The sequence below is a fragment of the Kwoniella botswanensis genome, chromosome 1 (assembly GCF_036426115.1).
Source record: "Kwoniella botswanensis chromosome 1, complete sequence".
In the NCBI taxonomy this organism is placed as follows: Eukaryota; Fungi; Basidiomycota; class Tremellomycetes; order Tremellales; family Cryptococcaceae; genus Kwoniella; species Kwoniella botswanensis.
In genome coordinates, this window is record NC_088599.1 from 15126123 (window position 1) to 15147190 (window position 21068).

Sequence of the window (21068 nt, forward strand, 5' to 3'; positions counted from 1 at the left end):
GGTATTGATATCGGTATCTTCACCTTACACTGTCTTCATACATCTGCTGGATTGACGGTGAGTAGTTACTGACCCCTCAGAGGAAGGAGGCGGACGAATAGCTTATATTCTGGTGTCAACATAGATCAACGAAAATTGTGATCCGTAGGTGCCCTAGTCCATATAAAATGAGAGATCTAGCTTACACACCAACGTCGATAGCACTGTACGAACAGGTGAGCTAGACTCTGGGTCTCGAATGAAATAGCTGATTCATTCGTTAGATATGGACATGGCGATGGACACTATCGTTCCCGAATCTTTACCTTGGGAACATACGGATGAAGGACCTGAGTGAGTCGATGTGTATCATAGATGGAGTAGAAGTGTCAACTGAACATTGTAAACAGCGACTCAGTATCTCATTTGAAAACGTCTTTGATCGGCAACTCGATCACTCTCCCTATCTCCAAAGGTAAACTCGTCTTTGGTACATGGCAAGGAATCTATCTCGCAGAGTTCAGGCATAGCGGAGCAGGATGGGGGGGAAGAGGACAGGGAAGAAAGGTCATTGCGACTATCTTGTGAGTATGGTATCTATATGTCCATAATGATCAGGGCTGATCGATTTATTCTCAGACCTTGAGGAGTAGGATCATGAATATAGACATATGCATTATGATAGTGAACCGGTAAACTGCACTACGGACCAACCTTTACCATCCCAAATCTTATCAATCACTTTGATATCGGCTCTCTCATCCACGTTATGATCTTTCATCTCTTCTTGCAGCAACATCGCCGTAGCTTTCTTCTTAACCTGCACCCTCATTCCTGCTGCTAGGACATCTACTACAGCCAGGCTTGCGTTGAGGCCGTACACCATAGTAGCAGCGTAGAAGAAGTTGGCATTACCGGTACCGGTGAGAAGCCATAGGGAGTGCAGGAGAGGCAGAAGGATTGATGTGTATAGATGGACAGTGAGAGTGAACAAGGGGTGTCGAAGATCTGCCAACTTTTTGTTAAAAATGGTAGCTAACATCGCGAGAGGAGTGAGTCACTCACTAGCAGCTACTTCGGGGAAGCAACCTAGAAATCCAGCCCACAATGCCATATCCCCCAACGTTGGATAACTCTTCCAAGTTCCTATAATCCCAACTAAAACCAAGGTAGCGAATAGAGGGTCGTCCGACAGTCGCAGACATATGGGAGCGACGTAAATAAGATGGTGAAGCTGTTCAATCGAGCTCAGCATTTGTAGATATATCTACCGCTCTACTCACCTGAAATACGCCAAGGAAGAAAGTCCTGAAATGATCAAACATCTCGGTGAAGAAGTACCACCACATGCCGACGTTGGGTGTCAGATCTGTGACGTTGATACTATGAACACAACATGAGTGAGCTGAGGTTTCCCATGGACAGTAATTATACACTCACATGACCCCCCAAGTCTGTTTTATCCAACTAGAATCAGCTATAAAAAAGTTGGCTCCAACAAGAGCAGCGAAGCTTGATATATATGTGATGACATTGGTTAGATTCAATGACTCTTGCTGATATTTTGTGTTTTGCTTTAAAATCATAAGGAGGGGAGGAAGCAGAAGTAATGGATATAACGATGTATGTGTTACAAGAGCTAGTAGGAGAGTCGCAGGTAAGGCTTGGCCTGAGAGATAGTAATGTTTGTCAGACCAGATCGTTTGAGCATTGTCCTCCGACCCACCATCAGTAGCGAAATGCAGAGAACCGAGAAGTACAGCATTATCCAGCGATGTCGTGGATCTTGCCAAGCATGAGAGCAGTGTGTAAGGGTTGAACAAGAATCTATATTCCAGATTAGCCAGTCGTTCGTGGTATAAAGAGATAGCGCTCACAATGCGGATATCAGACATTCCCTTGTTCCATCTGACAGTCCACTTCGAGCTCGCCAGATATTGATCAGAGCTATGCTGCTCGCCAGATCTGCCAGAGACCATAGTATCGTAGTGAGAAAGTATGACGAGGCGGGCACGATGTAGCTGAAGAAAGCGAGGTAGATAGGGGACTGTTACAGGCGTTGTCAGATTGGGTCCAAATGGCCAAAGATATGTCCAAAAGTCAACTTACGTGGTAAAATACCCCTCCGTCATATGGATTAGTCCCTCGTTCGTATATATATACTCCCTCTTTCACTATGATAATGTGGTCAGCACACAGTTTGCTTTGTGTGTTTGCTCACTCACAACTTCGTATCGATGTCAATGGGGTGGACAACTCGGGCCTTCGTTCCACCGTAAGACAAAGCGATGGAGCTCCAAGAAAGAGAGCTACACGCAGAGCGAACCCGAAGAGGATGACAGTACGGTAGGACTGAAGTTTGGTCCATATCCCATTCCTGTCTATCATATCGTTGTCCGATTTGAGCTGGGGTCTCTAATGACATTAGGAATAACAAGATGCAACTACTATATGCGCAAAGAAACAAAAGGTTGACAACCAAAACACCTCATGACGCGACAACAGCTGAAGCAAACGATTTAAGTTACCCGAAATAATCTGATCTAAATTTCGAACTCAACGTTAGTTATAATCTATCTTCCCTCCCTCGAACGGCACAACTAGAATGATATAGCTCATGCTCAGCATCCTCCGGCGATCCATCATGTCAAGCCCTCCTGCCATCAAGCAAAGACCTCTCGTCGCTGTCATAGGCACGACTGGAGTTGGTAAATCCAACTTGGCCGTCGCTTTAGCTCAATCCTTGCAACCCTCCGATACTCCGTCAACGAGCTATGCTGCTCCTGCTACACACAATCCACGATACCCAGCCGTCGTCCTCTCAGCTGACTCTATGCAACTTCACAAGGGTCTGGATGTGATAACGAATAAAGTGACCAATCAGGAGATGGGTGGAGTGGAACATTGGGGATTGGATATGGTATCCCCTGGCGAAGGAGGTAGTTGGGAGGTGGGCAAATGGTGCAACGAAGCGGATAATAAAGTGAGCAGACACTCTAATCTTCGCCATACTTGAAAGAATGAGAGTATGGAAGCTTATCAATACCATTGGTAGTAGATAGCTACTTTACCTGAAGATACGTTACCTATCATATGCGGTGGAACACATTACTTCATTCAACATTATCTTTTTCCTCCTCCCGAACTTTCTTTCGATAGACCTCCATCCTCCAAAGGCAAGTTCCCAATGAACGACCTTCGGTGGACACCACCCGGGCCTCGTCCGTCGATACCAGAGAACCTCGACACAGAGCAGATCCAGCTGTTGGATTCATTCTGGACACCTACGCCAAAATGGCCTTCAAGCGTTATTCCTGACGGCATCGAGACATCATCTGACAACCCCTCTTCCTCGCGATCCAGCAGACCGACTGTGACTGAAGATGCCCAACTACTGGCACTGCATCAGCTACTGTGTGCGTTGGACCCGAAGGAGGGAGGAAGATGGCATTGGCGTGATGGCAGGAAGGTCAGACGGGGTCTAGAAAGATGGTGGGAACGCGGAGGTCCAATAGAAGCTCCCGAAACCTTGAATGAGAAGCTGAAGGATGGCGTGAGTTCTCTAGGGAGGAAGGCAAGGTGAGTTCATGACCTCTATCTGATGTGTCGCCCAGGCGGCTGATTTATATCCCAGATTCCGTACATTAATCTTCTGGGTGTACGAGCCGCTTGAGTACCTGCGACCTCGTCTGGATAAGCGGGTAGACAAAATGGTCGAGGTCAGTGATTGAAATCTTCTCCTCAAAATTACCATCATGTGCTGACGGATCAGAATGCAATAGAACGGACTGCTGAGGGAGATAGTGGAACTGAGGGACATCGCAAAACGGATATATGGGACAACAGAAGCTACCGATCATACCGAAGGGATATTCCAATCGATTGGTAAGTTCACCTTTCCCCATTTGCGAAAGTAGAGATGCCATAATTGACCGGAACCTCGACAGGATATAAGGAATTTGCATCACTGTCTTTACCTCAGTCGAATCCAACAACAGATCCAGCATACGCCCCCGCTCTGGAACGGACAAAGTTGTCGACGCATCAGTATGCCAAATCTCAGCTAAAGTGGATAAAGAAGCAACTGCTACCCGCTGTGAAAGAAGCAAGATCGTTAGGTGGAGAAGTAGAGGTGTATGTCGTCAATGGTGGAGAAAAGGGTGTTGATCCAGCTCTGAAGGTCTTGAAGGGTGAGTTATTGAACATGACCTGTCGAGTACCAAGCCAAGTCATCTGTGGCTGAAATCCATTCTGATTACGATTTAGCTTTCATGGCAGAAGAAACTCTACCCAAAGCCGAAGATGTCGGTCATTCAGATACCTCATCTCTGTTAGGAATTCTGAACGATCTGAGCGGAACCAAAGTGCCTGATACAGCTGAGTAGGTCTTTTCTCGTATCCTTCCTATCGATTCATGGTCTTACTAATGATTTTACGATCTAGGCGACAAGACCTGAATGCCCGAAAAGACTGCGAAGTTTGCTCCTCACCTGGTCGTCCGTATTCATTGAGTCTGAAAGAGTGGGATGCTCATGTCAAGTCAAGATTCCATAAACGGTACGTTTGGTTTTGTTGGTTGTGTAAATTTGGAGCACGACTGATCGAATGGGTGCAACAGAAATGCCAACCCAGCCAAGAGAAACAAAGAAGAATGGATAGCTCAGCAGCGAGTTTTAGGGGAAGCCAAGCGTGCCGGGAGGGATCGTCTGAAGGAGGAGCTATCTGCGCTCAACCAGCAGCAGCAGCAGCAACAACAGGAGTGAATTTGTGACATCCATTATGCATGATCATGATTTGGTGCCACTCGAGAGTTGTTGGGATGATCGTACCTGAGTGATACAGACTAACTCCGATTTGCTCCGGTAATAATGATGAGTTTGCCACGTGGGTGGCATCCACCTTTCCGGCTTCAGCGAATAGCAGTCTGAGAATACCAAATACAATTAACAGCTACTAAGTCACATCTCTTCTCATCTGAGCATCATCATCTCATTCATCATCGTCGGCATCCCTACTCACTACTCAGATCACTTCAGCAGCCAGTAGCCATGTCCACCTCGTTAGTACGACAAAGCCTCTTCCGAGCGGTGGCCAAGCGTGAGTTTGGGTTTTAGACTTGAGATGTGTTCGCAAGGATTGGAAGATCGCTGATCTGAGTTGACCTGGATAGCCTCGATGCTCCGAGCTTCCGCTCCTGGCTTGATGCTTGCTCAACGAAGGTTAGTCCAAGTCATTCATATGAGGATGAAGGACTGTGGTATGCGTGAGATGCGAAGGAGTAGGATGGGTACGGAAGATTTGGCTCTTAAATGGATAGACTTCGGATAGAAGCAGATCACAGAGGGATTGTGGCTTGCACTCGTGTAAGTGTTTAACATGAGCTGACTTGAATATTGTCACCTTCGCAGATTCGTCTCCACTGAGAACATGACCCCAGCGGAAAGTATCTCATATCTTAACGCTCAGCGACAACATCGACCCAACTCTCCTCACGCTCAAATCTACCAACCTCAAGTATGTTATGTCGATTCATATCTCTGGACCCACGAATTGGAAAACTGATTATCCCTGTCATGCTATAGATCACATGGATCCTCTCAATCGCCAATCGAGTTACCGGTGTTGCTCTCTCAGGAGCTCTCTACGCCGGTGCTCTTGCATACCTCCTCCACCCCGTCTTCCCAGTCATTGACTCTGCTCACCTTATCTCCATCGTTGCCGACCTCCCAACGTGGGTCAAAGGTGGTCTTAAATTCCTCTTCGCCGTGCCATTCACTTTCCACACCTTCAATGGTATTCGACACTTGTCATGGGACATTGGAAAAGGTGGGTGTCTCGTCCTAGTCTCGGTATTTTGCGAAACGTAAAAAGTCCGCTCAGCTCGACAGCAGAAATGGGTAGAGCTTTATGCGTCAACGGGTAATGTTGCTGACACCGTTGTATCGTCTTAGGTCTCACTATCAAGGGCGTTTACGCTACCGGTTACACAGTTATGGCTGCTACTGCAATCTCAAGTATCTACCTCGCTTTCTTTGTATAAGTCATTGCTAGTCAAGGAGTGTGTATAGGTGAATCGGGATACATGTTCACAGGTGAAGATGATGGTAATCATTTTTGGTTCTTTCGATATATTTGTTAACGCACAGCGTACTACACGTCAAGTGATGTATTCGTATGATTTTCTGTCGTTGCATAGCGATGCACCATAAAAGTACAACAGATACAACAATGATCATCTAAACCAAGCTCCAACACCCACTCCTGGTCCATCACCACCTTCGGCCGCATGCCACCATCCTTCAGGTATCAGGACAGATTCTCCTGCTTTCAGCTCGACGGCACATGCTCCATCCATAGCGAAAGCTTGTTTCAATTGATTCTGACATGTCTCCAGGATGTCTCGAGGTAGATCGGCGAGGTCATTAATATCGTCTGTAGGTGAAAAGATACGTGATACGGGGACAGGTATCTGTGAAGTATTGGTATGCCTAGCGAGATTTGACGGAGAGAGATGTTGAGCTGCTTCTGGAGGTAACGCGTGAAACGTCTTATTCCCCACAACTGAAAAGCGATCTTCAGCAATCTCACACCAGGTCGTATGAGATGTGGATACTTACTTTGAGAAAAGATCCCCACATAGGGATCTTTATGAAAAGGCGTGAAACTCTTCTCGGGACCAATCCATACTGTCCTTCGATACAGACTCTTCTCGTTGCCTACATAGAAATGAGGTAAAGATGGTACCGCCTCGGCCAATTTTGGTGATCCATCCAACAGATCAGATTGAGCCAGATATGCTGAAGGTAATTGAGACTTCGGTATAGCAGAAGGTATCTGATCGAAGATGAATGCATCCAGGAACATGCCTACCCTTGCAAGTTTTAGCTAGATCGTTTCGGCATCCTCGATTTGAAAAACAGGGAGCAGCGTACCGAACCCCATATTGACTCTCTGCCAATCAGGATGCAGATATCCTCTTCCCTTCTTACCCAGCTCGATCTCTACCGACTTGTCCTCTCCTACTGCATCTCGCATACCACGCAATTGATCGGATAATCGCCATTGGGTAAGCGCAGGCCAGGAGGAGATCAACCCTGTAAGGTGAAGGGGAAACGCTTTGGATCCCAATAGGTGATCATGCAGCTGAGCTGGCGTTATCGATGAGATCGATCTCGCCGTCTTGATCAATGAGCCCATACTCGGGTCTATCAGAGGTGAAGCAGTAGAGATGGAGATGGGAATGATCAAGAAATCGAAGATGATGTGGAGTGGAGGTCGATCAACTTTTTTTTGTTTACAACAAATCAGACAACCAACATAGGTTATGAGTGATTTCACATCCACAACTTATTGATTCGTTGAGCATACTCTGACATACAACAACTTTATCATTAGAGCTATCCGGCCCACACGATCATCGATATGTCATCCACGCCTACCACTCGAGAAAAGCTGGATGTCGAATCGTCTCAAGCGAGAGAAGCCCGTCTAGGTGAGTATCCCATATTATCAGCGAGCGAGTTTTCTGTCCGGACTTACAGATATGCCGTTTATATACTAGGCAGTTTGCTATCTAGTATATCTTCCCCATCTTCAGACACACCTAAAGGCACATCTCTGCCAAGTCCATCCAACCCTATACCAAGTCGCCCTTCAGCCATGCCGGAGAGTGATGGTAAGTTTGTCTCTCTAAGAGGATTTAGTAGGCGACGTGACACGGGGCTGATCATGTCTTCTGCAACAGTGTTAGCTCGAGCGAGAGCCTTCCTTCCGATGTTGCAGGAATCAAACCAAGAATTACTGGCAGCAGCAGCTCAGAATCCTGATTCGGTGAATATCGAAAAGATCAATGGAGGAAATGCGATAGCTATGGTATGTTGTTTCCCATTGTGTACTCCTGCGGTTGGGTGTTCAGTAAAACTCATGTTTCATCCATCGCAGGACCTGGGACTAGGTGTCTTTGCTGCGCCATCAGATTCGAAAAGCGATCTAGGACCGGTGATAGATAGTGAACCACCTGCTGAGTTGACAGCTCAAGGGCAGCAAAGTGCTGAAGAATCGGAAGAGAGCGATGTGACCTCTTCTTCCGATAGCAGTAGTGAGAGTAGTGAAGATGAAAGTGAAGAAGAGAAAAGCAGCTCATCTGACAACCCGGATCATTCAAGTTGAATTCGGGTTAGAAAGGGATAAACAATTGGGTTGTTCGATGTAAGATAATACCATATTATGACGATCATGACATATAATGCCAAAAAGCTTTTTCTCGATTCCCCTACAATATCATCCTGCGCTGACCGAGTAATTATCAGCGGGTACTGAATTTACAAAGCATCGCAATCCGACAATCCGCTGGAATGAGTATAAGGCTTGGTTGATGGATCTATATTACTCACGATGAGCAAAGAGGGATGCAATCGGAATTAAGCTACACTCGCTAACCAAAGCTGACGAAGATTGAAGAATATATTTCGTGCCATCGAAGTATAATTAACTCAGAAAAAAGGATTCCTTTAGGTAAATATTTAGACTATGATTATGCAACTTTCATACTCTAGCAGGTGTTCACGGTTACAATGCATCTTCCTTCCTTGGGATATATCAATCAAGGTGCCGAGGAAGAAAGAAGATGCACAGACATGTGCATATATGCCAAGTCCTTTTTTCACTTTGCATCTTCTCTTTCTTCTTTCTTCTTTCTTCTTCCCAATTCCCGATTCCCATGTCTGATTTCGTCGGAGCTTTTCACAACTCATATTCAACTCTGAACATTCTTTAATCAACCACGAAGAGAATAATGAAATTTTGACCATCATGGCGTAAGTCACAGATGACCACATTTCTTCCTTTCTTCCTTTTTTCCTTCCTTCCCATCACGGTGGCAACAAGCTGACGAATTCGTGATACTAGACCCGCGAAACGATCAAGATCTCCATCCCCATCCCGAGTAGATAGAAGCAAGAAGCCTTGCAAATTGTCCTTCGAGGACGAAGAACTCATGAGACGAAACGCCCAGCGTGAAAAACTTAAGCAGCATTTCTCAAGCTCATCGATGACCTCACGTACACAAACTAAACTGCCCTTCCCCCGACCCCTTGGGCCAAGAGGAACAATCACCCGGGAATATTCAATGTTGGAAAGCGATTCGGAAATTGAAGACTTCGAAAGTCTTACTCCACCTGACAAACGCTTCAACGTCTGTTCTCTAGGCATCCACCCGACACGCAGATCTGTTCGGCTTCCAACCCCTTCCCCTTCCTTCGCTCTGAAGCAGGTTGATGAAGGAAAAAATACGAACGTACAGAAGGACGAAGCTGAAAGATCAAGTGATAGTGCTAAAGGGAAGGGAAAGGAGGAGATGAAGCAGGTAGAAGAGTCAAAGAAACATGGTCAAGAGGGAACAACTACTCCTCATGGTACTCGAACACCTTCTAGCTCCTTCCCAAATCACCTCATCCTTACTTTTGATACTCCTATCAAGACGAACAATGCTCAAACTAAAACCAAGACTTCCACTTTGCCAGACGAAGATGATATGACCGTCTGGCAGCTGGGATCCGTCAATTTCCATAGGGCTATCCATGAAGATCGCGAGATCGACACTTCCTTCCTGACGCTAGATCACAAGTTTAAAGTACGAGACTACCGAGCAGCTCAAGCGAGTGGTAATGGCGGGTCAGCAGCTGTTGTCGAACCTCCTCAAAGTGCTGAAAATTGTGGGAAAAGGGAGTACAGTTCTGAAAACTCAGGAGCAAGCTGAAGGATCGGACCAAGATAAGCCAAAATCCAGATGTGAGAAAGAGGTAAGATCGAGAGCAGGAAAAGACAAAGGTGATGAAGAAGTGGTTATCGAGGTTCAGATCTCTAGAGGTGAAGGTTCAGAGATTGTCATAGATTTGTCGGCGATGGAAGCCAGGCGGGTCAAGGTCAAAGTGAAGAGTAGCGGATAAACACAAAACGTAAGTTGTCTCTGCATTCTGTATTCAATTGACCTATCCGTTCATTGATAATTTGCAGCTATCAGGTTTAGCTGATTCAGTAAAAAATCTGAGTGGCAAGAAGATGAGATGCTGAACATTTCATACAATTTCGATCTGGAGAACATCAATCACGAAGAGAAATACGTGTATGGTGATTGTGTGATTTGTATATGTATATAGATTCAGCGAGAAGTCTCGAAAAGTAAAAATCGCAACGAATATGTCTACACATGTATCTTATGTATATGATCCCTCTTCACTTTCCAGTTTGGTCACTAGCTTCAGTCCTATCGCGACCTCACGATGTCACCTTGCGAATTGAAGTTTGAGTGTCAATACGATTGCGGTTTAGGATGATACATAGCGAGTATAGGGTGAAATTGGGTATACTTGATGACTTTTAATCTTACAACCTATGAACAACATCCTATCTATATAAAGACAAAGATATAATATGAAATATATCATGATTCCATCATTTCATCCTCTTTGATTGAGCCATTGACAATATTGTCAACCGATTTCAGCTCTTTCTTCTCAGCCGCAGGCTCCGAACCGGCTCTCCTCCTTCCCTTTTTCTCCACGACCGTCCATCCATCCTCCTCACCTTCTTCTTCCCTGACGACTTCCAAACTACCACTTCTACCTGTATTGCCCAGCATCGACGGAACAGCTTGACTCTCGCCGGACACACCATTAGCCAGTTTACCCTGCTTGACAGGTCCCAACGGACTGACAAAGTCGAACCGTTGAAGAGTGGGCACAGGCGATCCTGAGCTTCTAACAGCAGTTTCATCGCCGGAAGGTAATATCCTAGGTGGGGTGTATGTACCGCCACGACCTCGCGGACTTGATTCTCCCATACCGATGTATATACCATTTCGGCGTTTTTCTCGAGAAGATCGACGAGGCGAGTTCGGTCGTTGGGGAGTCAAGAGGGTTGGTCGGATGATCGAAGCAAGTGAAGGAGAAGCTGTTCGTTGAGGTGTGGAAGGACTGCCGTTGACGCTGATTGGACCGAATATACTAGACGAGACGCCTTCTGTACCGGAAGAACTACCATTTTCCTCCATCGCGGCCGCGAAGGTTCTTCGTTTCTTTGGTCCGAATATGTTCGATATCTCGTCTCCATCACATGGTCTATCGCGACCTTCTCCTTTACCCTCTAGAACCTCACTCTTCATAACCATCTTCAACTGCTTATCTCGCTCTTCACTGACCGACCTGAGCTTCTCGATCCTTCGTTCGTTCATGACCCAATTGACCGTCTTGTTCCATGCATCTTTATCTGCTTTGATTCTAGCACGATCTGGCTCATCTCCTACGCCCGGATGGGTTCGGTTATGAGCCGCGAGGGATTCTCTCGCTGCAGCTAGCATATCGAAAGTGGCGGGTGAAGCGGCGTGATGATATGCGCTAAGTAACGCCGGAGAAGCGAGTAAAGGGGGGTTCGGGCGAAGAGATAATGGTACTAGTCTTGCTTTGACCGTGATGATGCTGAGGAGAGTTGGAGATGAGCGATGCTCAGATACGTCTTATTACCCGTGGTAGAGAGTTCACTCACGGATCCATATCCTCGTTATATATCCTGACAGGGAAGAAATGATTACCTCGGGGTACTGTTCTACCTTGAAAGAAGATCTTCTTATCGATGACCTGGGGATATCATCAGCCTATTGAAGAATTCAAACTGTTGTGGCAGAAAGTCGAACCTACTTTACCCGGCCAGAACCCATCTTCAGCCGTTTCCACAAGGACGACATCTCCTAATTTAGGGTTCCATCTTCTCCATTCCCTCTCTTCCTCGGCGTTCAACGAATGTGTAGCTATCGCACCTATGTGATGTCGACTGGGTAGAGGTCGACCGTTCTTTTCTCCATCTATGCATCCCATTTGTCAGCAAAGTTAATAACAGAACGGATTGACCAAAAGATACTACCTACCTGCCTGTGAGTCACCATCCTCCTCCATCTTCTCCCCATCTGCTTCCTTGATAGCCGCCTTCTTAGCTGTACAGCACAACTCATCCATCGATTTCATAACCCAGTATCTCTTCACCGCTTCCTCCCATCGCGCTTTTACTACACCTTCCTCCAATTTGACCTTTGCACATGCTTCAAACTTCGCCGTTAACCCCTCTAACCTGGTAAATGTATCGCACGCTAGTAAATCAAGAGCGGCGTCGAGCGAACCTAATTGTATGGGCGGAGTAGGAAGGGCGTCGCATGGCGCGCACTTCCTTTTGGGCATCGCTGATTTGGAGAAGAAGATCGCAGTTTGAGCTGGATTGGTGATCAAATGGTATACTGACAATGTTAAAAGGAGGTATCACGGGATAGAGCTGGGGTCGGGAAGAGCTAGATAGATGTATTTATAAGCCCATATTGCTTTGTGGTATGGATGATGTAGCACAGCAGTGGTAATGGTAAGATTGGTAAGACGATGGATGCACTCATAATGTCGATATACAGGTATGCATCAGTAGTAGTGGCAAATGCAACAACATCAGTCGAATTACTAAGACGACTTCCAACTTGAAAACAGCGGACTACTCCGCCGGGATGACTGTCGAGGGGGGGGGGGGGGGCATGGGGCTCCACACCCGCACTGTCAATTTCATCGTTGTGCTAGTAGGATTGAGGATCTCAACTATAATGGACATTCGAAATATCTCACTTGATCACAGCACATCTCACCCCTCTATGGAATAGACCATACCGCGAACTCACTATACGTCATGGGGAAGAAGAAGATGTCCTTGAAGCGTGAGTCGCAGCCCTGCAAGTCGTTGGACTCTCTCCCGCTGACACCCCTTGCAGCCGTACAAAGGGGTTTCGCTACCACCTCGACGGCCTCAAAAAAGCCTGAGCCAGCACCTGAACCTGCTCAGAAAGAAGAAGAGGTCAAGGATACTTCCACCGAAGGGACTCAGAATAGTCAACTGAAAGACGAGAAGCCTGATATACCTGCTGTCAACAAGCAGGAAGCTGACTGGGAGGATGACGAGGCTATGGAAAAAGCAGCTTTGCAATCCCTGGTGGACAAGCTACACGAGAAAGGAGAGAAGGAGGTCGCTCGTGTAGTCAAGGTGAGCTACATCAGCCTTGGTGCTTCTGCATTGACTGATGATATCCTACAGACTATCGAGTATGACCGAAGATTAGCAACTTCTTTTCCCAAATTGGAACTCGATGAAAAAGTACGAGACGAGGTGCTAGAGTTATTTCAGCAGAAAATGGAAAGATAGCGGACGGTACGCTTCAGTGTCATATAGAATGCACAGCACGCACAGCCTGAACTGACAACATCTGTATCGACAGATCTATCAACTGTGGTACCCAAAACAATCCCTCATTCTGTACTTGGAACAGATACCGAGAAAAGCCTTTTACGATTCTACATAATCTACCATATCCTGAAGAAGCTTGGTTTCCGGGACGAAAGGATCGAGCAATGCTTGCTGGAGGGACTGTACGAGAATGATTCCTGGGAAGAAGCTTTAGAATGGGTAAGCAGACGATTCTTCTTATCACAAATCTTCCCATTCGCTGACCTACCCTCAGATGTGGACTCACTTGACCGAAGATGAATGTTTACAGAAAGGAGATTATGCTATGAAAGAAGGTGAATACACATAATCTCACCTCTTATGCATCGAAAAGCTAACCGCTCTGAGTTCAGCGCCCGCCTTAGTACAGGCAGAAGAACCTCTGCTTGAGCTGCCCACATCGGACCACACAACACCTCTGCCCGAAGTCACCAAACCTAAAGCACCTCAGCAGTCAATTCAACCCTCTAATCCCTCCTCAACAGCACCAACATCCCTATTCCAATCCCTTGATCACTCCCCCGCTTCCGAGTCTGACGAAGATGACGACTTCGATTCGAACAAGATTAACGAGACATGGGCGAAGCTTTCACTGGAACGTGATAACCTCAAACTTGCGGCTGGGGGGAACAAGGGAAAGGGAAAGAAAGGCAAAGGGAATGGGGTAATTCTAGAGACCCCCGAGATGAGGCAGCTGAAAGACAAGATAGGCAAGGTGGAGAAGGAATACTTGTTTAGTCGGAAAGATGCTGGTGAGCCGAGTCTTGAGTCGGCGGGATACAATGAGTGCTGACGTTTATCCAGATGTCATTTTTAAAACCCTCAAATCGCAGAGAGATGCTGCGGCACTTGCAGCTAGGCTGAAAGGAACTTCCATCAAGCCCGACGAAGACAGCAAGATCGCATCGGAACACCCTTCACCCGCGCCTGACGAAACATCACCCCAGACAGAGGACATTTTTAGCGGGTCTGGAGATGAAGATGAAGGTGGACTATTTGGAGGAATGCTGGACGAACCTGCTGAGCCCCAGGTATTTGAGGAGCCTTCAACCTCGAATACCTCTATTACGGTCCGCTCGATGGCTATTCCCAAATCCTCTTTTGCCGGAAACATCCCCAAGAATATACTCAAATCCGCTGTCACCAAACAATCGAAACAAGCTGTGTTCACCTACGCCAAATTATCTGGTGGGAGTCGTGCGGCTCGAGCTGGTCTTGAGATCCGCTGGTCTACTGGTAGGAGAAAAGTGTGGCGTATGGACGACATCGCCTGTAATGACATGGCAGAAGCTGAAAATTACGTTTCTACCCTCGCACTCAACGATCTTTCGGCTGACGGTACGCTTTCGGGAATCAATTGGAGAACTATGCCACCTGATTATAGGGAATTATGGGAGGAACTAGAAGTCAAGAGGAAGGAGCAAGAAGATGTTGGTAAGAGGGAGATTTGGGCGAGGATAAAAGCTTTGTATGAGAAGAAGGCTGTTGAACCGATAGCAGTACCAAAGACGGATGTTGCCGTTAAGACCACATCTACCGGAACATCCACGCCGACTGCCCGAGGCGAACAAAGATCAGTCGATCGCTTCTCCCAGCAGCTACAAGATGACTTCGAGAAGCGCAGGTCATCTCCTTCATATCAGAAAATGCTACAACAGCGGAATACCTTACCGATTGCATCCTTCCGAGAACAAATCGTATCAGCCCTTGAGGAATCCCAAATCATCGTTCTCAGCGGAGAGACTGGTTGCGGTAAATCGACTCAACTTCCTTCTTTCATCCTTGAGGATCAGCTTTCCAAAGGTAGACCTTGCAAGATCTACGTCACCGAACCAAGACGAATTAGTGCTATATCACTTGCTCAGCGAGTATCGCAAGAATTAGGCGACTCTGCAGGTGCTATGGGTACAAACTCCTCCTTGGTCGGTTACTCTATCCGACTGGAAGCTAAAGTATCACCAGCCACTCGTCTCGCTTTCGTTACCAATGGTATTGCCCTACGTATGCTTGAAAGTGGATCGTCAGGAGGATCTAAAGGAACAGCTTTCGACGAAGTCACGCATATCATCGTAGACGAAGTACACGAAAGATCCATCGAATCCGATTTCCTCCTTATCGTGCTCAAGAACCTAATTCAACAACGAAAAGACTTGAAAGTGGTGCTCATGTCAGCTACCGTAGATGCAGAGAAGATATCGAATTTCTTCGGCGGATGTCCTTTCCTTTCTGTTCCTGGACGGACTTTCCCCGTTCAGGTAAACTATCTTGAAGATGCTGTTCAGGTAACAGATTGGCACATCGAGGAAGATTCCCCTTACGCAGTCAGAGGGAGAAACTTCAAGCCTGCTGGTCAGATGGTAGAATGGAATGAAGAAGGGGCAAAATCCGATTCTGACCCATCAGACGATGAAGATGATGATGGTAAAAGTCGTTCATCCAATCCTGCGAAACTGTCCTCTACCAAATACTCTTCGAACACCGTATCAACTCTCAATCTACTAGACTCTCGGCAGATACCTTACGATCTCATCGTTCGCCTGCTCGAGAAGATATGTTACGAGGATCAGAATCTCGTTCCTTTCTCACAGGCTACTTTGGTGTTCATGCCTGGTCTTGCAGAAATTAGGAAATTGACTGATTTGCTCCAGTCCCACCCCGCTTTCGGAAGTAAGGAATTCGTTGTATATCCCTTACACTCCACGATCAGCTCCGAAGGACAGAGCGCAGTATTTGATATACCCACGAAGGGAGTCAGGAAGATTGTGATCTGTGAGTACGTTTCACTGGCGACACATGACACATGCTGATACAGATTTCAATGCTCCTAGCGACGAATATTGCTGGTGTGTTGATCAAGTTCCAATCGGTATCGTAGCATGCTGATCCTTGCCTTTCTCAGAAACCGGTGTGACCATCCCCGATATCACCTGCGTCATTGATAGCGGTAAACATCGAGAAATGCGGTGAGCCGACTTGTGTGATAGGTCACAATGATCGGGGCTGAGATATCTATCCCGCAGCTACGATGAAAAACGTCAATTATCCCGACTCGTCGAAACGTACATCGCCCGAAGTAACGCTAAACAGCGGCGAGGTCGAGCTGGTCGAGTACAAGAGGGTCTCGCTTTCCACCTCTTCACCAAAGCCAGACACGATACTCAGGTATGCGATTGGATGGAAACAGTTCTATGCCTACTTGCTGATCCTCCTCCTAGCTTGCCGAACATCCTATACCTGAGATGCTCCGACTCTCCCTTCAAGATCTCGCTCTACGAATCAAGATACTCAAAGTACCACTCGGAAAGACCATCGAATCCGTTCTTCTGCAAGCTCTTGATCCACCATCACCAGTGAACATTCAGCGTGCCATCTCCTCTCTGGTCGAGGTGAAAGCACTCACAATCAACGAAGACATCACTCCAATGGGTCGACTACTATCGAAATTACCGATGGACGTTCATCTCGGAAAATTCTTACTCGTCGCAGCTATGATGAGGTGTCTCGATCCAGCTCTGACTATCGCCGCCACACTCAACTCAAAATCGCCTTTTGTCACCCCCTTCGGGTTTGAGGCTTTAGCCGAGAACGCGAAGAAGAGCTTCGCCGTTGGGAACAGCGATTTCCTGACCATCGCCAACGTGTTTGATAGTTTTAGGAGAGCTTCGGAGAATCCTGCGTTTGTGAGAGTATTCTGTAAGAAGAATTTTGTGTCGTTACAAGTGAGTCCACTTCCAAATGTTGGATGATTTACCGTATTTCATACTAAGATGGTCTTCTACAGAACTTGCAACAGATCGAAGAGCTTCGTCAACAACTACTAGCGTGAGTTACAGCATCTCGCGAATGGTGGGCAGGGAATTCTTATTGACTACCTTTTTCAGATATCTCGTTGACTCGTCTTTCGTTGATGCTACCCCGGAGCAACGTCGGGAAGTCAGCCAGTGAGTCCTTCGGCGCAAAGGGTGTGAGTCATGTCGCTCATTTGGCCAATCACGTAGAGCACGTTTCTCTCGAGGCGTTCGTACTCGATTCGTCAACGTTCCTCCTGAGTTCAATATCAATGGGGCCGATGTCAATATACTAGGAGGTGCATTGGCCGCTGGGTTATATCCTAAGCTGCTATCCCTTGATCCCTCATCTGGTGGTGGCTTAAAGACCATCATCAATCAACAGCCCGTAGCTATAGTAAGTGACAGGAAAGAAATATAAAGAACGAAGCTGATTATTCTGTTATGCAGCACCCCAGCTCGGTCAACTTCAAAGTCCCAAAATCCGATTTTGGAACGAATTATTTGGCATACTTCACCATCATGCAATCCAAGAGATTATACGCGTGGGAGACTGGACCAGTGGATGATAAAGCTTTAGCGCTACTATGTGGTGATATAGCCGATTTCAGGGTGAGCAATTGATGATACCTCGTCTTGTTTAGATGGTTAATCCTCCTTTTTCTGTAGATACCTGCTTCATCTCTCCATCTCGACCGAAAGATACGATATCACGTCTCTCCCAAAACTGCCATAGCCATCAAGCTGCTCCGAGAACAGTTCGCTGCAGCCATGTCAACACGGCTGAGGGGGAAGAAATTGACGGGAAGTCAAGAAAGATGGTTTGAGCTGGGTATGAAATGCTTGCGAGTCGCTGTCGATGAGGAGGAAGCTAGAGTGGGGTTAAAGTAGACAGGATAGATAGCATACAGTCTGTTATACATACATGATTAATGTACATGTACTCATCTACGGGAAAGTATCTGTCCGAAAGACACGCTGATGGACAAGCTACATTGGTACAGATGTGAAAGGAAGGAGGATAATGGAGAAATGAGTAATCATCTGGTGACCAGCTTCTCCTCATGACCTATCCTGACTCTGGTCACCTGATGCTCCGCCAAGGGCTTTCGGCTGTACATCGTATTTGTTGACTCGCCCCGTACCGTGATGATCGCAGTCATGCGAATGACGATGTTTTCTAGGTTTTCGACTGGGTCTAAATAAAAGGTGTAAGCGATTCCCTCAACACCCTTCTTTCTTTAGTTCAGAGATACTTTGGCTTGAGAGAGTATGTAGTACAATGATGCTTACCTCGCACGTCCGTCACCTGCTCCACCATCCGATTCCGAGCTCTGAGAATCCGACGATACTTCCACATCTCCATCACCACCATCTCTCGATCTCTGCTTTTGACCTTTCCCGTTCGCATGTTTATGGGAATTCGATCGTCTAGACGAAGGTGAATGGCCTTCATCGGATGATGAGCATGAGGAAGACTCGTCGGACGATTCGTCGAATGCCTTTGGTTTGTGGTATATACAACATACTATATTAAAAAATGGGAAATTAGCAGTGTGTACGAATTAATGAAAACAATTCTCCTTCGATCATGATTTTATATCCAAATGAAGGAAGACCTACTCTTCGACTTCTTCTTCCCCATGCCCTCATTATCTACCGTCTCATCACTCCACACCACCCTCTGCTTCTTCAAGGGTCCGCCACGTAATTTCAGTACACCCGCTGGAGGTTGTTCGGAGGGAGACGGAGTAGTCGATGGACCAGCTTCAACCTCTGTTTGAGCGGCTGTACGTGCTGATCCAGGTTGCTGACGAGGCTGGGTCGACATGTTTACTTGTGTTGAATTTCTGTGAGGCCTTGAATGGGGGCTATATATGTCTTGGTCGTGCGATGTGATGATAGATGGTAGATGAGTGATGAATATCTCGTTGAATGAGAGAAGAGGCAATTATCAGACTTGGTCGTGGATATGATGAGGTAATTTAGGGCAATAGCGACCGTGGGAATGTGGTGGGGGAGCGGTGTCATAGTAGGACTTAGCCGAAAAGCAATTACATGATCAAACTCGAAAAAAGAAAATACATCGTAAGACGATACTCGTACAACCAGATTGGTGAATCATCGACCATATAACCTATCTCAAGACCCACTGTCACACCCCTTGCTATTCCTCCTTCCAAGCCAAATCCTACCTATAAATGTCAGAAGTGAGCTACCTTGGACTTATTAATCTACGGGGACATTGAGCTGATATCTCTGATTATGTCAGTTTAAAGCTCCTCCTCTCGATGTATCGTAAGTATTTCCTCATGCAACTTCAGCCGGCTAAGTTTACCATAGACACTTTGGGGACTCAAGGCTGATATCTCTCGAATTGTACAGATCTATCCTTCACGGAGGTATACATCACCCAACTCTTCGATCATGGCAATCGAACGGACGAAATCTCACGAAATCGATGTTCATCTACCCGATCTTCATATCGGACGATCCAGATGCGGAAGAAGTCATCAGCTCTTTGCCAGGACAGAAAAGATGGGGATTGAATAAATTGGAAGCGTTCTTAGATCCGCTGGTGAAGAAGGGTCTTAAAGGTGTTATACTGTTTGGTGTACCTATGAAGATGGAGAAGGTTAGTGGGTTTTCTATGTCATCAGGCGATGGAGATGAGGCATTGTTTGAGGAGAAGGCTCTACATGATCAAGCAGGGGCTGGTGAGCGTGAACGGCCGGGGTGGTGAGACGGGTGGTCCAGGATGAGATGAACGGTAGTCACTGACATTCATTACCGTCGATAGGACGCCCGCGGTAGTGCCGCCGACGATCCATCGACACCCGTCATCCAAGCTCTTCATCTCCTCAGCAAGCTCTTCCCTCAGCTCATGCTCACCGTCGACGTATGCCTATGCGAATACACCTCTCATGGTCATTGCGGTATCTTATCTTCTTTACCTAACCCCGGACACTCCAACCAGCCTACTATCGAGATGGAACCTTCCGCTCAGAGGATCGCGGAAGTCGCTGTCGCATATGCCAAAGCGGGTGCTCATTGTGTGGCTCCCAGTGACATGATGGATGGAAGGATCAGAGCCATCAAGTTGGGATTGATGCATGCTGGTCTGGCGAATAGATGTGCCCTGATGAGTTATTCTGCTAAATTTGCAAGTGGATTATATGGCCCATTCAGGTGGGTTCCCATCAACAGATCCCTCATATAGATTATCGCTGAATTGGGATTTACTTCAGAGACGCTGCTGGTTCAGCACCTTCGTTCGGTAACAGGAAATGTTATCAACTTCCTCCCAACGGTCGATCACTGGCTCGACGTGCAATCGTGAGTGATAACCCTGATCAACAAATTTCATCAGCTGACCTGACGAGTTATAGCAACGAGACGCAAGGGAAGGAGCCGATATCTTGATGGTCAAACCGGCCTTACCATACCTCGACATCATATCAGATTGTGCTCAGTATGCACCTGATCATCCAACGGCCTGTTACCAGGTATCAGGTGAATACGCGATGGTCGTAGCCGGTGCCGAAAAGGGTATATACGGTTTGAAGGAGATGGCTTTTGAGACTACGGAAAGTATGGTAAGGGCCGGTGCGAGTATCATCTTGAGTTATTTCACTCCCCAGTTCCTTGATTGGTTGGATGCAGAACAATAGGGCTGTATACCGCCATAAGGGGGGTTGGATGGGGAAAAGGAGGTATAATCATTGTATATTGATCAAGTCATGCACCATTCTGATAGAAGAACAAGATCAAATTTCCAGAAGAGGGTCGCTGATCTGCTTGTCCATTGATTATGTGATTTTTCGGCTTGGAGCCAACCACCAGACTTGTACACTATACTGACATTTCGCAGCTTCACCTTGATCATCAGATACGTCAGTTCTCAACCGAAATAGAGAAACAATAGGCGAGAAGACGACGGATCTCCACCTACCACCACAGGTTATAGCTAAATATAGAACTTATTTCATGAACCGA

General features: G+C 46.7%; 11 protein-coding genes across 11 annotated transcripts; 7 read left to right on the top strand and 4 right to left on the bottom strand.

Moving 5' to 3' along the window:
• Positions 1–265: 265 nt before the first annotated feature.
• On the top strand, positions 266–567 carry L199_005720 (secondary thiamine-phosphate synthase enzyme; the record flags this gene model as incomplete). The annotated part of the gene is made up of 2 exons (XM_064891426.1): positions 266–333; positions 390–567. 2 exons carry the CDS (start codon positions 266–268, stop codon positions 565–567), a joined length of 246 nt encoding a protein of 81 aa, XP_064747498.1.
• Positions 568–655: 88 nt separating this feature from the next.
• Positions 656–2367, bottom strand: L199_005721 (uncharacterized protein; the record flags this gene model as incomplete). The annotated part of the gene is made up of 8 exons (XM_064891427.1): positions 656–987; positions 1045–1213; positions 1263–1362; positions 1420–1648; positions 1706–1806; positions 1857–2026; positions 2089–2153; positions 2205–2367. 8 exons carry the CDS (start codon positions 2365–2367, stop codon positions 656–658), a joined length of 1329 nt encoding a protein of 442 aa, XP_064747499.1.
• A 256-nt stretch (positions 2368–2623) lies between these two features.
• On the top strand, positions 2624–4742 carry L199_005722 (uncharacterized protein; the record flags this gene model as incomplete). The annotated part of the gene is made up of 8 exons (XM_064891428.1): positions 2624–2962; positions 3038–3558; positions 3614–3698; positions 3762–3864; positions 3927–4169; positions 4246–4360; positions 4423–4536; positions 4598–4742. 8 exons carry the CDS (start codon positions 2624–2626, stop codon positions 4740–4742), a joined length of 1665 nt encoding a protein of 554 aa, XP_064747500.1.
• Positions 4743–5027: 285 nt separating this feature from the next.
• On the top strand, positions 5028–6019 carry L199_005723 (succinate dehydrogenase, cytochrome b556 subunit; the record flags this gene model as incomplete). Its single annotated transcript, XM_064891429.1, has 5 exons — positions 5028–5076; positions 5150–5198; positions 5388–5493; positions 5562–5805; positions 5931–6019. 5 exons carry the CDS (start codon positions 5028–5030, stop codon positions 6017–6019), a joined length of 537 nt encoding a protein of 178 aa, XP_064747501.1.
• Positions 6020–6211: 192 nt separating this feature from the next.
• Positions 6212–7176, bottom strand: L199_005724 (uncharacterized protein; the record flags this gene model as incomplete). Its single annotated transcript, XM_064891430.1, has 3 exons — positions 6212–6540; positions 6597–6845; positions 6912–7176. 3 exons carry the CDS (start codon positions 7174–7176, stop codon positions 6212–6214), a joined length of 843 nt encoding a protein of 280 aa, XP_064747502.1.
• Positions 7177–7401: 225 nt separating this feature from the next.
• Positions 7402–8148, top strand: L199_005725 (uncharacterized protein; the record flags this gene model as incomplete). Its single annotated transcript, XM_064891431.1, has 4 exons — positions 7402–7471; positions 7541–7654; positions 7724–7851; positions 7921–8148. 4 exons carry the CDS (start codon positions 7402–7404, stop codon positions 8146–8148), a joined length of 540 nt encoding a protein of 179 aa, XP_064747503.1.
• A 642-nt stretch (positions 8149–8790) lies between these two features.
• L199_005726 (uncharacterized protein) lies at positions 8791–9926 on the top strand (the record flags this gene model as incomplete). Its single annotated transcript, XM_064891432.1, has 3 exons — positions 8791–8795; positions 8887–9692; positions 9751–9926. 3 exons carry the CDS (start codon positions 8791–8793, stop codon positions 9924–9926), a joined length of 987 nt encoding a protein of 328 aa, XP_064747504.1.
• A 494-nt stretch (positions 9927–10420) lies between these two features.
• Positions 10421–12206, bottom strand: L199_005727 (uncharacterized protein; the record flags this gene model as incomplete). Its single annotated transcript, XM_064891433.1, has 4 exons — positions 10421–11453; positions 11521–11612; positions 11673–11836; positions 11900–12206. 4 exons carry the CDS (start codon positions 12204–12206, stop codon positions 10421–10423), a joined length of 1596 nt encoding a protein of 531 aa, XP_064747505.1.
• Positions 12207–12693: 487 nt separating this feature from the next.
• Positions 12694–17963, top strand: L199_005728 (uncharacterized protein; the record flags this gene model as incomplete). The annotated part of the gene is made up of 17 exons (XM_064891434.1): positions 12694–12721; positions 12776–13044; positions 13096–13103; positions 13157–13209; positions 13277–13464; positions 13520–13580; positions 13638–14036; positions 14089–16053; positions 16113–16127; positions 16184–16247; positions 16305–16446; positions 16500–17003; positions 17066–17106; positions 17166–17225; positions 17283–17469; positions 17523–17684; positions 17742–17963. 17 exons carry the CDS (start codon positions 12694–12696, stop codon positions 17961–17963), a joined length of 4368 nt encoding a protein of 1455 aa, XP_064747506.1.
• Positions 17964–18134: 171 nt separating this feature from the next.
• On the bottom strand, positions 18135–18903 carry L199_005729 (uncharacterized protein; the record flags this gene model as incomplete). The annotated part of the gene is made up of 3 exons (XM_064891435.1): positions 18135–18270; positions 18366–18600; positions 18696–18903. 3 exons carry the CDS (start codon positions 18901–18903, stop codon positions 18135–18137), a joined length of 579 nt encoding a protein of 192 aa, XP_064747507.1.
• Positions 18904–19273: 370 nt separating this feature from the next.
• Positions 19274–20743, top strand: L199_005730 (uncharacterized protein; the record flags this gene model as incomplete). Its single annotated transcript, XM_064891436.1, has 6 exons — positions 19274–19282; positions 19345–19370; positions 19458–19707; positions 19873–20261; positions 20321–20408; positions 20462–20743. The coding sequence occupies 6 exons, from the start codon at positions 19274–19276 to the stop codon at positions 20741–20743; spliced, it is 1044 nt and encodes a 347-aa protein (XP_064747508.1).
• Positions 20744–21068: the final 325 nt, after the last annotated feature.